We start from the raw sequence: 14469 nt of genomic DNA on the forward strand, positions 1-14469 counted from the left end.
CATTTGCGAAGAAAAAAAGATACCCTTCCCCCACCCCTAAAACAGATTGAAATGCAATAGATCGATACTAGGGTTATAATTATGGGTGACATTTTCATTTGACACCGCTAGAAAAAAATCCCATATTCCGTAGCGGTGTCGTATGAAATTGTCACCTATATTTATAACCCTAGTATCTGTTTTAGGGTTAGGATTAGGGGTGGGGTGGGAAAGGGTATCTTTTTTCCTTCGCAAATGTAAATAAACCCAATCTGTTTCTTAAACGAGGGACATATTCATACAGCACGGAATGTTTTCACCCCAAATGGACTCCAGCGATTGGTTAAAATTGCCGAAATGCTCGAAATTAAAGTGGAAATATCTTACAAACTATAGAATTTTCTCAATAAAGCCAAGAAAAAATGATGTTTTATAAACACATTCTACCAGTATACGGAGTTTAAAAGTGTTTAGTTAACTAGAAATTGTTTTGACATATGCCGTTCAAAAGGAAAAGATCCTAATTTTTTACACTAAATAAATAATTTTTTTTTAAACAAAGTAAATAAAACACAAAAACATAAAGTAAATAATTTTTTAAACAAAGTAAATAAAACAAAAACACAAAGTAAGGATCGACTAGTCAGTCACGACTAGCTAGTGCGGATGCGCGAGTACGCGCACCGGGACCACTCTTCTTAAGTAGTATCATCAAATAAGGACACACTCGCACACATGCATATATTCATTTATTGGTACTACTTGAGAACAGTGGTCCCGGTGCGCGCACTCGCGCTAGCTAGTCATGACTAGTCGATCCTTACTTTGCGTTTTTGTGTGTCATTTACATTGTTTAAAAACTGATTTATTTTGTGTTCTATTTACTCTGCTAGGTAGTCGTTGTAGGATCGTCTAGTCACGACTAGCTAGCGCGGATGCGCGACTACGCCAGTGCACGCACCGAGACCACTGTTCTCAAGTAGTCCCCATTTATTTATTCACTTCAGCTGTTTAAAGTATGTATTTCCAGTTTATCTCTCCACGTGGTACTCTTGTCTCTGAAATCTTCCTACACTCATTCATTTCTCTCCCCTTTAGCAGTTCGCATGGTAAGTTGAATATAATACATTTTGATCATTAATTTCGTAATTTTTAAAAAGTGACAAAGTATATCCACCATTTAGTTTACATTTTACATTCCTATAGCGTAAAACAGTTGTATTTCCCCGTATCATGTTCAGTAAATTTTCGTTATTACGTTGTACTTTCAAAACTTAGCACTCAACAAAAATTTACGCGATGGCTTCAATCAACATGGCAGTCGGCCTTTTATTTCGAACAAATGGTCAGCATTTTCAATATAAAAGAAAAAAGAAAATGTACTTCTTTAAATATTGGAAATTCCTTAATATGGTCAGAGTGATTAGTTCGATAGCATTCAAGACTGGAAATCTGAAGACCATAAACGAAACGATACCCATTTTAGCAAAGGAATTCAATTTATTCTTATTTCCTACAATTAAAAATATTTGGCTGTTTTCTTCTGGTAAACAGCCGAATGAATTAGCGACAACAAGCTTAAGATACAGAATAGTGGTTCAAACGAAATTCTAGTACATTCTTGTTTTTCTGAGATTGATCATTCGGCAGAGGTAAAGTTCATGGACCGCAGATTTTTTTTTTTTTTTACAGGAACACACTATATCGAGGACGAAGATTGCGAATCTGCATTTCAAAATTTACCCCCCCCCCCAATTTCTTAAATTTTCACGTTTTAAAAAAATGTGTGGGAGTGGCAAATACGGAGACTGATTCTGAAAAATTTTTTGTAAAATTTCAATTTTCCAAGAAGGAAAAAAATAAGCACCCCCCCCCCACTCCGCCTTATGACAAAAAGTGAAATTAGTGTTTTCTCAACTAATGTTTCACGCATGCATAGAATTATAAAGTAGACGCAAAAAGTATCTGAACAGAAAACCTGACATGCTAGAAACACGTTTTCAAAATTTTAATACGAATTACCCCAAAAAAAAAATTCTTCATTTTTCATTTATTTTAGAAATATATTTTTTTTTTTGCGAAATACGTAGAAAAATATGGAGATTATGATTCTGAAAAAAATTGTTTGTAAAATTTCAATTTTTCAAAAAAAAAGAACAATAAATAACACCCTTCCCCTCCACCCTACGCACCAACTGGAAATCTGACAAGTTAGAAACAACAGCCAAACCGAGGATCAACTTTGTAAATACGAATTACCAAACAAGGAAAAAAAAAATTTTTATGTCATTTTATTGTGTGTGTGTGCAAAAATAAACATTTTGGAATGCGGGGTATTTTTTTCAGATTCGGAATCTCCGCTCTCGATATAGTGTGTTCCTGTAAATTACAAGTGCACCAGCACGAAAAAAATCGACCTTTTTGAAAATTTTTCAGTGGATCCCTATGTTTTTGATGACGGAAATTCAGAATATGTCAAAAATCATGTTTCCAAATATTTTGATTTCAACTTTTGTTTTTCGGGGAGGGGAGAATTGAAAATTTTGAAAATATGGTTTTTGGCATATTCAGAATCTCCGTCATCGAAAACATAGGAATCCGCTGGAAAAAAAAAAAAAGCGATTTTTTTTTTCTTTCGTGCCTATGTACTTGTAGACATTGACCGAAAAGAGAAAAAAAAACGCAAAGGGGCTGCTGTTCATGATCTTTACCTCCACCGATCATTTTTAAATTTTTGGCGCGAAAGTTTTGCTGTTTGTTTTTGTGCCCGGGTCAAACGCTTTAGTTTAACCGGATGAAGTAGCTCTGGATACATTGAAATGTATAGACAATGTTCGCGACTGGAATTTCTCCTCGCTAACTATAATTCTCAGCGTTTGGATACATTGAAATGTATAGACAATGTTCGCGACTGGAATTTCTCCTCGCTAACTATAATTCTCAGCGTTCCCTTGTAACGGACATTACTTTTTACATTAATTTTATAAGTACTCAAGCAAAATATCAGCCTACAGAAGATTAGTTAAGGACACTGACCCCCATAAATATTAATATTGATGTGACAAAAGTCTGAATGTACTTACTGTGCAATTCATGTTCGAGCAGTCTTTATTAGTTGAATGACTGTGTATAATAATTGCTAAATTATATTAGACAAGGTTTTATATACTAATTATGTAATGTCAGGCACTTTGCATACTATATAAGACCTTGCCACAATCATACCTGTATGTGTGAATTTTAAAATATAACATCTAATTGTTATAGTTGGATATTATTTTATATTTTAGGTAATACTGACAGTGTGAGCGAAGTATCCAGGATGGGTGGATATCCCGTGAAATGGCAGTTTTCTTGAAAATATTCCTATATCAGTTTCAAAACTAATTAGCCTTGAGTTTAAAATGGTGGTTCCCAACCTTTTCACTACCAAAGATCCTTGTTATTTAAATGAGTTTCCCCCCACAGGTTGGCAAATGGTTTAAAATATGTGCAAGAACAACAGTTGTTTTTAATCAAGTTTTGTTTTCAATTTCCAAATCTCAGTTGAATTAAATTCACCTCAAATTCAGATCTCACGAGATTAGCTTTGTGCAACTAATTTTAAAGATATATACACTTGGTGTTTTCATTATCTCCCCTCTCTCCTACTGAGGTAACCATGTATCTAAAAGACATTTCTGTCCCTCTGTGCACACTCTTCTTATCACCTGGTACAAAACCCTGAATACACCCACCCCCCATTCAGTTGAAGGGTAAGTTACTTGGTGACCTCAGTGTTGCCACATAAAAAGCACCCGGGACATTCTGTAAAGTGGCTGGCATTAGGAAGGGCATCCAGCTGTAGAAATGCCAATCTAAACAGTAGAGCTTGGCAGTATTCTGGCTTACCAGCTCTTATCAGAACGTCCAACCCGTGCCAGCATGGAAAGAGGACGTTAGATAAAGATGAATTACTGAAACCAGTAAAGGAATGTAAGATACTAATAATTGTTTTCTTTTCCTCTACTATTACAAATATTTCAACCACTACTCTGTTGAAATAGTTGTCCATGGAAGAGAATCAGCTTAACAATGATGCTATATCTATACATGTCGCGAGCATTGCCATGCTGATTTTGTCAATTTAATATCTTTTACTACGCTCTTATCACTGTGATAGATTCCACTTATTTTCATTTTTGATCTGTCTCTCTTTCTGGCCGGGTAACCATGTACCTCTGCAGCAAGACACCTATTTCTGTCTCACTATATAACCTTTCATCAGCTGACACAAGATCACCTCCTCCAATACTCCTTCCCTTCTCAAAGGATCTTTATCTTGCAAGTTACTTGGTGGCCCTGCCAGTGCTGATGCCACATAAAAAGCATTCAGTCCACAGTGTAAAGTGATTGGCATTTGGAAAGGCATCTAGCTGTATAAAGACCATGCCAAAACCGATCTCGCCTGTGCTTTTGCTAATTAAAAAGCACTCGGTCCATTCTACTGGGTGGTTGGTGTTAGGAAGAGCATCCAGCTGTAAAATCCCGGCCAAAACAGACACAAGCCTGGTGCAGACTCCTGACAAACTGTCCAACCCATGCTAGCATGGAAGGTGGATATTAAACGATGTTGATGCTTTCATGCTGAGAACAATGATGCATTAAATGTTTGTTTGCAGTTTCTACCAGAGATGTATTCTGTGATAGTCACCTTTTCTTGGATGGCTAAATTCTCTTCAGCAGCAGTTCATTTTTTTTAACCACTTTTTGCCTTATTTCTACACAGTTCCTTTATATTTTCAAACTCTCCCTTCACTGCTACTGGAAAAATATATCTAGTGCCATTATAGTATTAAATTTTACTCATATTTCATGTTTTTCCTATTTAACTATATGAGTATATTTCCATTCCAATGGTGGATTCTTTATTGGTTTTAATGATGAATATCCAGTTGTTTGATCAACTAAATTCCTACTTGTGAAATGAAAGACCCTTCATACAATTCTCAAGCTAGATCTTTGAATTACCGGTACAATCCTGTGAAGTAGGATTTTGCTTCCTTGGTGTGTGCATTGGTTGTCTTTGAGCAGTTAAGTAAGGCATCTTTTCTTAACATTTTTCTGGAAAGGTGTCTGTTTGCATATGGATGATGCCTGTGTGTAGAGATTTAAAGCATGAAGAGTGGGCATTGTTAGGTGACATCTACATTGATCACTTGTCAGTTTCCATTAAGTTATATGTAGATAGCCACAACTGCAGTCTCTTTGACCTGTCAGTTCAGTCTCTACAATTGTACCTGAAAGAATATTACATAAGAGAAGCTTTTGGTATCTTAATAGGATTTTTATAGAAACTTATAGTAATTATGTTAATTTACTGAAAGAATTGTGAGGTTACTTTTGAGCATCAGAAATCTGGAGTAGATGACTGCAGTAACATGGCCATGTAGTAAGTAGATAACTGTTGGGTTTGATGGAAAGGTCTCCTAATAAGAATTAAGCGAAGATGCAGTGGTGTTGATTGGAGAAAATGAGTAACTATCAATTGAAATATGGAGATTTTTGCAATTCACTGGAAAATATTGTTATAAAGAGTTATACTTTTAGATATTTAGTTGTCATCGTTTTACATCTGCTTTCTATGCTGGCATTTAAATCAGGTTTCCTACATCCTAATCTCTTCTGAAATTATATGGATTCTAAATGCAACTCATCAGTATAAAATATTGATTTAGTGAGAATTAAAGTAAAAATAAATAAAAATCCTTTTTAATAATATTAGCAATATATGCATGATAAAAGCATGCTAACAGTTGTGTGTATTCGTTTTGTGTTAATATCTGAACTGTAAAGGGCTGCAGGACAGGAGTAAACTACCAGTAATGTATCATTTAAGTTTTGGAAAAGTTTTTACTGCATTTCAGAGTATAGGATACAGTGCAAATTCACATAATTATGTGATGCCAGTTGAATTGCAATTATGTTTGTGTTGGAGGGGTATAAGGGTTGGTGGCAAAAGGTGCATCCAGCTGTAAAAATCCTGCCTCAAAAGTTTTTGTCTAAGTCATGCTAACATGTAGAATGAATAATGTAATACTTTGAACATCACAATTATAACTGCATCTCTGTTTGAAATGAAGTTTCTGTAACAGTGAAAAACCTGCTCCAGTTCTTTTTTCTAAATAATACATTCACTCTCACTTGCCATCATTTCTCTAGTTAGACGTTGACATATAAATGGAAGGTTAGATGATAAAAGAAACAAGCTCAAACATTTTCCATTGCTAATATTTTACTTGCCACAAGTAATTGGAAGCAAAAGAGGCAGAAAAATTTGTATTTAGTTTTACATTGAATAAAAATTCTATACAAGCCTCCATTTGAAACAGCATTGAATATAATGTTCAAACATATTACAAAGACATGCTATCAGCTTCAAAATATTTTGTAGCACTTAAAACTAATATGCATTTCCATAACTGTCCTGGTTTACCAATTGAAAAATCAGTATATTTCTAGGCTTTCCATAAAGACCAATATATCTATAACATTGAATATCAAAGATTTTATTGAAGCATATATTACCAGATGTTGTTTCTGATTATGCAATAGGCTTAACACATTTTGCCTAATGCTAGGATATCTTGAAATATATACTGGACATTTTAAGCCCAAAGTTACTGTTGAAAGAAGCAGAGTAGATTGTTTCTGACCTTAATATACATTTAAAAAATAGGGACAAGTTGGTAGCTGCTCAGATTTGTTTTAAAATTGGTAAAATGGAAAGAAAAGTGTTAATGAGAACAATGGAAGTCTTGAAAATTCATACTGAGACTTTTACTTGTGCACATTATCAAATGCTGGGGTTGCTATTGTGTAAGATATATTTGTAACAGCACATTCAGCATATCATCCAGCAGAGAGACTGCTTGGAGTTGAAAATTCAAGAATCTAACAAAGACAAGATTGACATAATTCTGGATGAATTGGCTGCATTCCCTTCTGGCTTTCATAAAATATATACTGCCTATATTCAATCGAATAAATCCACACTGAATTCTTTAACATAGTACAAAGAAATCGATAATTATAGTGGATATTATTAATTACCATTAAAAATAAGCGTTAGGTCATGAGATTTCATTACTAGTTGCGAATTAGGTTAACTGAAAAGTTTTAATATTCAATGTAATACACACATACATATATATATATATGTGCATGTATCAATTGTGAAGTGTTGTTGCTTTATAGTAAAATAAACCAACACGGCTGCTGAAATAGTATAGCAGTAGACTAACAATTAACAGTCTAAAAGATGGCAAATTACAAGGGAAGATAGTCTTTAGTTCATTGTCTCGGTTGTAATATTACAACTGAGACTTTTTTTTTCTTTTTAGTGTGAAAAAGTTCATGTAATTTATACTATGTTCTTGATGGTAACTTTGAATACTTATACGAATTTCTTAGTATCTTCTCGGTTGATCATTTCCAAATCATTAACACATCTCATTTGTTTTTTGTTTTGTTTTTTTATATCAAATCATTCAGTTATACCAAATTAAATACAAGGCAATATTTCTGTCCAACCTGAAAAGTTAGTTATTGAAAATTTTGCTGCTAGAGGATGAATGACTCTCATTGCATTGAGATTGGGGGATGAGGAATTTTGTGATTAAATTTTGATTCATTTGAATATTTTATTGTTTTAATAAAACAATTTTCTTGGGAAAATGGAGAATCATTAAATGATTTTGGTTGACTGGCAAATAATATACAAATTAAGATTGTGAAGCAAGCAATAGTATTTTAAACTAGACATTTACACAATGAATATTTAGATTAGAAATTTTTTGGTTTTCTCATCGATATTGAAACGACCTCTAAAATAAATCGTCAGTGATTTCAGTCATATAGGAAACAGATTTTGTAAGGAAGAAGTCTCTTACAAGATGAATTCCAGCTAAAACATGACGGAATTACAGGGAAAAAAGTAAGAGAGGTGAAAGATTGCAGTGGAAGTAGTTGAAAAACTATTGCGTAAGAATGAGAATAGTCAACAGCAACCTCCACCTTCTGGTTCACCCTCTACTAAATGTAAAGTCTCTTTGGGTCGAGCAAAACCATTTTTCACACCGTCCCAGCCTTCTTCAACTGTAATTTTACCTTCTTCTAACATTTGATATATGTCTCTAGCAACAACTAGAAAGGCTTCTTCCACATTAGTACCAGTTTTGGCAGAAGTCTCTAAAAATCTTAGTCCATGATATTCAGCAAATTGACGTCCTTCCCGGGTTGTCACTTTACGATCATTATCCTTATCTGATTTGTGGCCAACAATCAGATAAACAGCCTTATGTGGTTCTATATGCAACTGCGACTCTTTCAACCAATCCTCCAAGTGTTCAAAACTACTGCGTTTTGTTATGTCATAAACTATTAAAGCTCCAACAGAGTTTCGGTAGTAAGATCTTGTTATGGATCTGAAAAAAAAGAGAAAGAAATTTGAAAAAGTTGAATAAGATTAATGAAATATATACACACACTTATATACTAAGCAAGATAACTGATGTGGTTGTAAAAAGATGTTAAATAATGTCAATATATGAAAAACATTTCAAACACTGTCAGTCAAAATCTCTCCTCAATCTGATAAAAGAAGTATCTATAAGAAATGCTCACTGATGTATAAGATTACACCAAAAGTGGTTTATCACTTTAACAAAGAAATGAAAGGTGAAGTTGGCCTTTCTGGAATTTAAATTCCTGGTATACAAGAACATATCAACTGGCCATTTTTACCAATGTTGTACAAAATAGTTAACTTCTTACACTATGTTGCATTTAGATTACAGTCTGAATGTATAATAATTCTACCATAAATGATTACTCTTTATAAGAATTAACAAATAACCTCTATGTGATCATCTACTAAAAATAACCAAACCTTTGTACACCTTCAAAATAACACTATCCCCCTCATACTCTAGGACTGTACATTGTAAGAGGTAAAACCAAACAAATTATTTATTTACAAGAGGAAAAATGTGAAGAACTTTGTGTGTTGATGGGAATGTGAATCAGAATGCCATCAGCGCATGCTATGTCGGAGGGATTTAACAGAAAACCTCTGATCCAAGAGGCAAAAATCAATAAAACCCACAGGTGGCCAGTTACGGATATTTCTGTGCCTGACTCCATCAAGTGTAATAAATTAGTTTCAATGAATTTCTCAGGAATGTGGGATATTTGTGAGTGTCACAGAAGTGCAGTTAGTAATCACTATACTTTCTACAGAGAGTATACAATGATTGCTAACTAATGTGTCTATCATATTTGGGATGCTGGAAAGTGATAATGAAATCTGGGAGATTACTGTTGGGGAGGGGACACATTTCTCAAAAATCTGGCTTGATGCCTATAGTTCAAGATTGAAGAATATGGCAAGGACAGTGATTAGATTGATTTGAACCGACTGGAGGTATTTCATTATTTGGTATGTATAATGGAAGCATAAAGTTTTGTAATAGTGTCTGCAATATGGAATTGGATGCAAGCATTCTGTCAGTAATGTTTACTGAGCCATTAAAGGTGAAGAGAAGTAGAGCTGGAAGATTTTGCAACTTGAAAGTTTGCATTTCAAATGGTATAACAGAAGTGGATAGAACCACCCAAATGTTATGGATGGATAATTTTTCTAGTTGTAGGCCAGGTTCTTTATCTAAACAATACAGGAGGTTGTCTTGGGTACATTAGTGATGTATATTTGCTGCCTGGTGTAGTTTGTAAAACTGATTGAGTTTGGCTATGAAAGGACATAAGACAGTAGGGCAACTGGGAAAAGCACGAGGTTAAAACTAAATCACAATTTGCTTTCATCAAAAGCCTATGACAGGGTCTCTTCCCTAACCTGGTGGTTACTGTGAAGCTACAAGTAGAAAAATGGCTGGTAAAAGCCATATAAGCTACATATGTGCTGTTGGTAACATAAATGCAGCAATGAAGATAGTGTGCAAGTAGGGGACTAATCTCAAGGCCAGAAGAGTTTAAGACCAGTTGTCCATGGGAATTCTTAAATGCTGATGACCTTATAGTGAAATCCACTGTAGAATTAGAAAAGAAATTCCAAGTGTAGAAGCAAAACCTGGTATAAACAGGCAATAAAATTAATTTAATTTAGCACTTTGCTAAATTTTGAAAAACTGGAAAAAGCTCATTGGAAGAAAAAAAGAGCACTGAAGTAGATAATTCATGAAGAATTTAATAATCCTGTAAACACTATTGAATAATTAATGCTATGATATTCATGTTGAAGTTTTATCAGTCTATCATCTTTGATATTGTTTTAATTCAACAACTGAAATATATTTAAGTCAAATGATCACTGTGAGGTAGGTAGAGCTGGTAAAGAGGTTGAATGGTACTTGGGGTGACAGTTCATCCTTCTGCAGTCAATAAACAAATGAAATCATTCTACTTAATCAGAGTTTATGAATAAAAGCATCATGTGAAGTGTATAGGTACAGTCCATTCATCCCAAGTAAAAACCATTAAAACAATATGCAAACAAAAGCTATCCATACATAAAGTCTTGTTTTATTTCAATTAATGGTGGTAGTTTATGCTATATAATTTATAAGGCATCATTGCTAATATGCTTATAACTTAAAGTTCATGTGTATGTGTGTGTACACATAAAAACACAGATATGAACACACACCTAGTGTTTATATGTGCGTAAACGTTTTAAGTCCTCAATATATGAAGTATGAAGAGTGTGTGTGTGTGCATGAAGATAACTATATAATTAATTTAATACCATTGCCTCACGTGAGACTATGGTATGAATTTAATAATACATTTATCAAGACACACATCTGAAATAAAAAATATAATATAACTATAAAGATAAACGTTTTTTTAACCTTACAAATTTGAGGAAGAGGACCCTGATATGGTTGATGTTTAATTTGATCACCTGTAGGCTTATACCTGGAAGGAGAATGTAAGCATGGAAGAAGCACAATTGGATTGGATTTCTGAGGAAGAAAGGTTTGATGTAGGAACTTGAAGCTACAACATATGAGAAGAAGATGGGATAGGTGGGTTTAGACATGGAGAGTGATTGCAGCATACTGGGCTAGCATTTGCTAATCAGTCAAGATAGCCAGTATAAATCTAGCAACTGTTGCATTCAAGAAATGTAAATGATACTCTAGTATAGACATATTTTTCTATGTATAGGGTCAGTGTTCAGAAAATTTAGACAAACCATCAAAGAGATAACCTCAAAATGATTAAGTATTTTGTCAATTCATCTCCTATGTTGTAAGAGTGCAACAGATCTTGTCCGCAAATAATCTTTAGAGTGACAGTGCTTTTCTCAACATTAATAAAAAATGAAGATGGCTTTGTAATCTCATACTTGAAGTTGTGATCGTGAATAAGCAGTCTAATTAATATAATTATTAGAAAAACTAGAGATATTTGTAATATATTGATGCTGCTTTGTTAGTTTCATCTTTTTCAATAGAAAGTATATACAGGATTTTTTTTACAGCTTTAAATTAATAAGTTGTTAAAAAATAATTATTCAAACGGACTGAATTTCAAGTTATTGTCATCACCAAATTGAATATGTTTTTTATAATAATAAATTGGCATTTGAAGATAAAGCTAATTTATTAGTGACATATCTGTATTAGATTTTAAAAGTTCCATTCGGCTAAATATTTTGCTTGGTTTTCACTTAATTGTTATATAATTGTTTTAGGAGCCCCGTGAAATAATTGTGAGTGAGAAACTAAAAGATTTGGGGATGGTAGGTCCAATAATGTATTTCCTCATAGTTGTAATGACTGGGGTCTGTATATGGCAACTGACTGTTTTCTGAGGGCCTGCGAAGTCAAAGGGAACTAGTCATCTTTTAAAAGCAAAGAGAAAAAAAAAAAAAGCAATAATTTAATCAATATAGCATGAAGTCTAAATGAATGTATGCAGTGTCTGAATGATTCAAAGATAATTTGAAGTGAATGTAAAGGAAAAGATAGAGTGGAGAAATGAACTAACCTATTAGATAATGTATTAGCATTATCTGAATATGATAGAGATTAAAACTACTTCATATTTCAACCTTTGAAATTGAGAATATTCAGTAAAAAATACAAGCAACATTGTGATCACCAAAAATGGTGTCCCAGCATAGCAACAATTTAATGACTAAAATCAGTGAAACCATATAACCACCAAATTAATTAAAATATTAGGAGGATAAGAACTGGTTAAGGGAACTCTTTACTACTTCTGCAGAATACAACCTATTTATTGACAGAGACATGATAAAATGTGCCCAATTTTCACTAAGATATACACAACAAAGTGGGCCAATTTTCTTTATTGCTCTATGTGCCATGTGACTATAATTGCAATGAGTGTCAAAACTCATCCAACCTATGGACACCTGGATAATGATAATTGGCCAACAATTGAAAGCTTCCTTTTAATTTGATAAAACCTGAACTAAAAAGGCAAAAAAAAAAAAAAAAAATAATAATAAACAAAAACAAAAAATGGGGAGACTGGTGGTAGTCTGCATTCGGAAAAGTTCTGTTTGTTTCTAAATTTAATGGTACCCAATCCACAAACAGTATCATAGCAGTATTTTCACATTCACATCTACTAAAAAAACATCTTTAGTTACAAATACAAAATTTTCACACACACAGTCCACGACATATCCCAAAATCATTAATTTCATTATTATTTTATATAGTCTATAGTCAATATTATAGACTAATGAATTTAAGTATTTCAGTACAACAAACTTGATTGTATCTTTATTTGAAATTATTTCAAATTTCTAAGTTATACATGCATTAGTGTTGGAGAAACTAACTCATTAATTCCTTACAAATTTTACAGCCACTATGCTTTAGGTCAGTCAGCTTCTCTTTTCTGCTTTGTCACTTTCTCCTCGCACCATCATGTTTTGAAGATGACTGAATAGTAGCAGTTATAACTGAGTAGGTTAAAAGTAAACAACTCTTGAGTTGAATTTGCTGGATTGCAAATTTTGGCAGAAGCAAGATGAAATTTTAAACTCAACTGAATCTTTATTTAAAATTTAATTAATTTTAAATCTTTCCTTTAAACATGCATTTAAGTTAGGTTATACAACCAGCCTGTTTTGGATTAATATGCACCCATTCACACCAGAAAATGTAACTAACAATTTCTCAGAAGTCGACATTCAACAATGCTTCTATATAGTACTATAGAGACAGTTTTACTTCACACCCAGAGTTCCCTTGCAACCCTGCCAACTCTGGAGACAATCTTTATGCCAAGCAGCATCAGTTAACCATCAAGCTTCTCCCTGTCAGTAACTAAGGTTCTTCTTTTCCCTTAACCCTTTAGTATTCAGATTACTTAGTCATACATTATCTTGTAACTTTGAGATTTGAATGACGTGATTGTTTATTTTTAGAGCAATATTGTAAGTGTGAGAAGCTGGATCTGGCCAATTTGAACATAAAACCAGTAGAATATTTTGGCTATATAGAGCCAGTTTAAATGCTAAAAATGGTAGAACATACAACTAAGAAATAGATTCAGCAAGAGACATCACAGGCTACCAGTCTTGGACAGAAGTAACTATAAATAAGAGCCTACATGAGATAAAAGGGACTCTTCTGTCTGGCTTGCACTGGACAATTTCTTTACGGCTGGTGGCACAATACAATGCACACAGTACACTCTGTAAACTGGCTGGTGATAAGGGCATCAAACAATAGGAACCGTGCAAAAAATGAAATAAACAAGATGTGAACTACACAAGTTGCAAAACAGTCTATCCAAATACAAAAGTAATGACTCTGAATAAGAACTGGAATTACCTGTAAAGTTGCTATTATCATTACTAACCATTGGAGGGTGGTGGATTAGCGGAACAGCAGTATTTATTTATAATTCCTAAGCTCTATTTTTAAATCCTGCCAAGGTTAATTTTGTTTACATTTTACCAGGATTGATAAATTAAAAAGTATAAGTCATGGGGTGGTGTCAATTTAATCAATTGATGATCTTGTACCTATGTTTGAAATCATAAATAAAAGTCAGCATATTTATTAGTGATTAGTGTTGCTGAACACCTTTCAATTTGTAGAAATCACATCAGATTTAACAATAGTCTTTTAAGCAAGCAAACATGCTGACTAGTAGTATGAAGTAGATAAATTTAGGTAGAGATAGAAAAAGTGAGTGTGAACTGAAGATTGTTTTATCATTAAGAAAATATTTTAATGGTACTATAGTGTAAGAAAAATCAATAGATATGAAGCATTAACTTGAAAAAGAGGCCATTCAAAACAAACATAAAAGAGTTTTCTCAACTAGAACTAGATGTCTTATACGAAACAGCATGAAATTACTGAAAAAGTACCTAGTCTAAAACAACATGCAAAAGACTATAAAACTCCTAATACATGTACCAGCAATCATGCTGGTAGC

General features: G+C 33.4%; 1 protein-coding gene and 1 long non-coding RNA gene across 2 annotated transcripts in view; one reads left to right on the top strand and one right to left on the bottom strand.

The window, feature by feature from the left end:
* The first annotated feature begins 887 nt into the window (after positions 1–887).
* Positions 888–7457, top strand: LOC115222988. Its single transcript, XR_003882762.2, has 2 exons — positions 888–1088; positions 3270–7457. It is a non-coding gene; the product is annotated as an uncharacterized LOC115222988 (long non-coding RNA).
* The window catches only part of LOC115224304 (ras-related protein Rab-39B), a 35429-nt gene continuing 28380 nt past the window's right edge, over positions 7421–14469 (bottom strand). Inside the window, exon 2 of the mRNA XM_029795151.2 lies at positions 7421–8444. Coding sequence (XP_029651011.1) covers positions 8018–8444 — 427 coding nt within the window. The 3' untranslated portion in view covers positions 7421–8017. The remainder of the gene's footprint in view (positions 8445–14469) is intronic.

The sequence above is a fragment of the Octopus sinensis genome, linkage group LG2 (genome assembly GCF_006345805.1).
Source record: "Octopus sinensis linkage group LG2, ASM634580v1, whole genome shotgun sequence".
Lineage (NCBI taxonomy): Eukaryota > Metazoa > Mollusca > Cephalopoda > Octopoda > Octopodidae > Octopus > Octopus sinensis.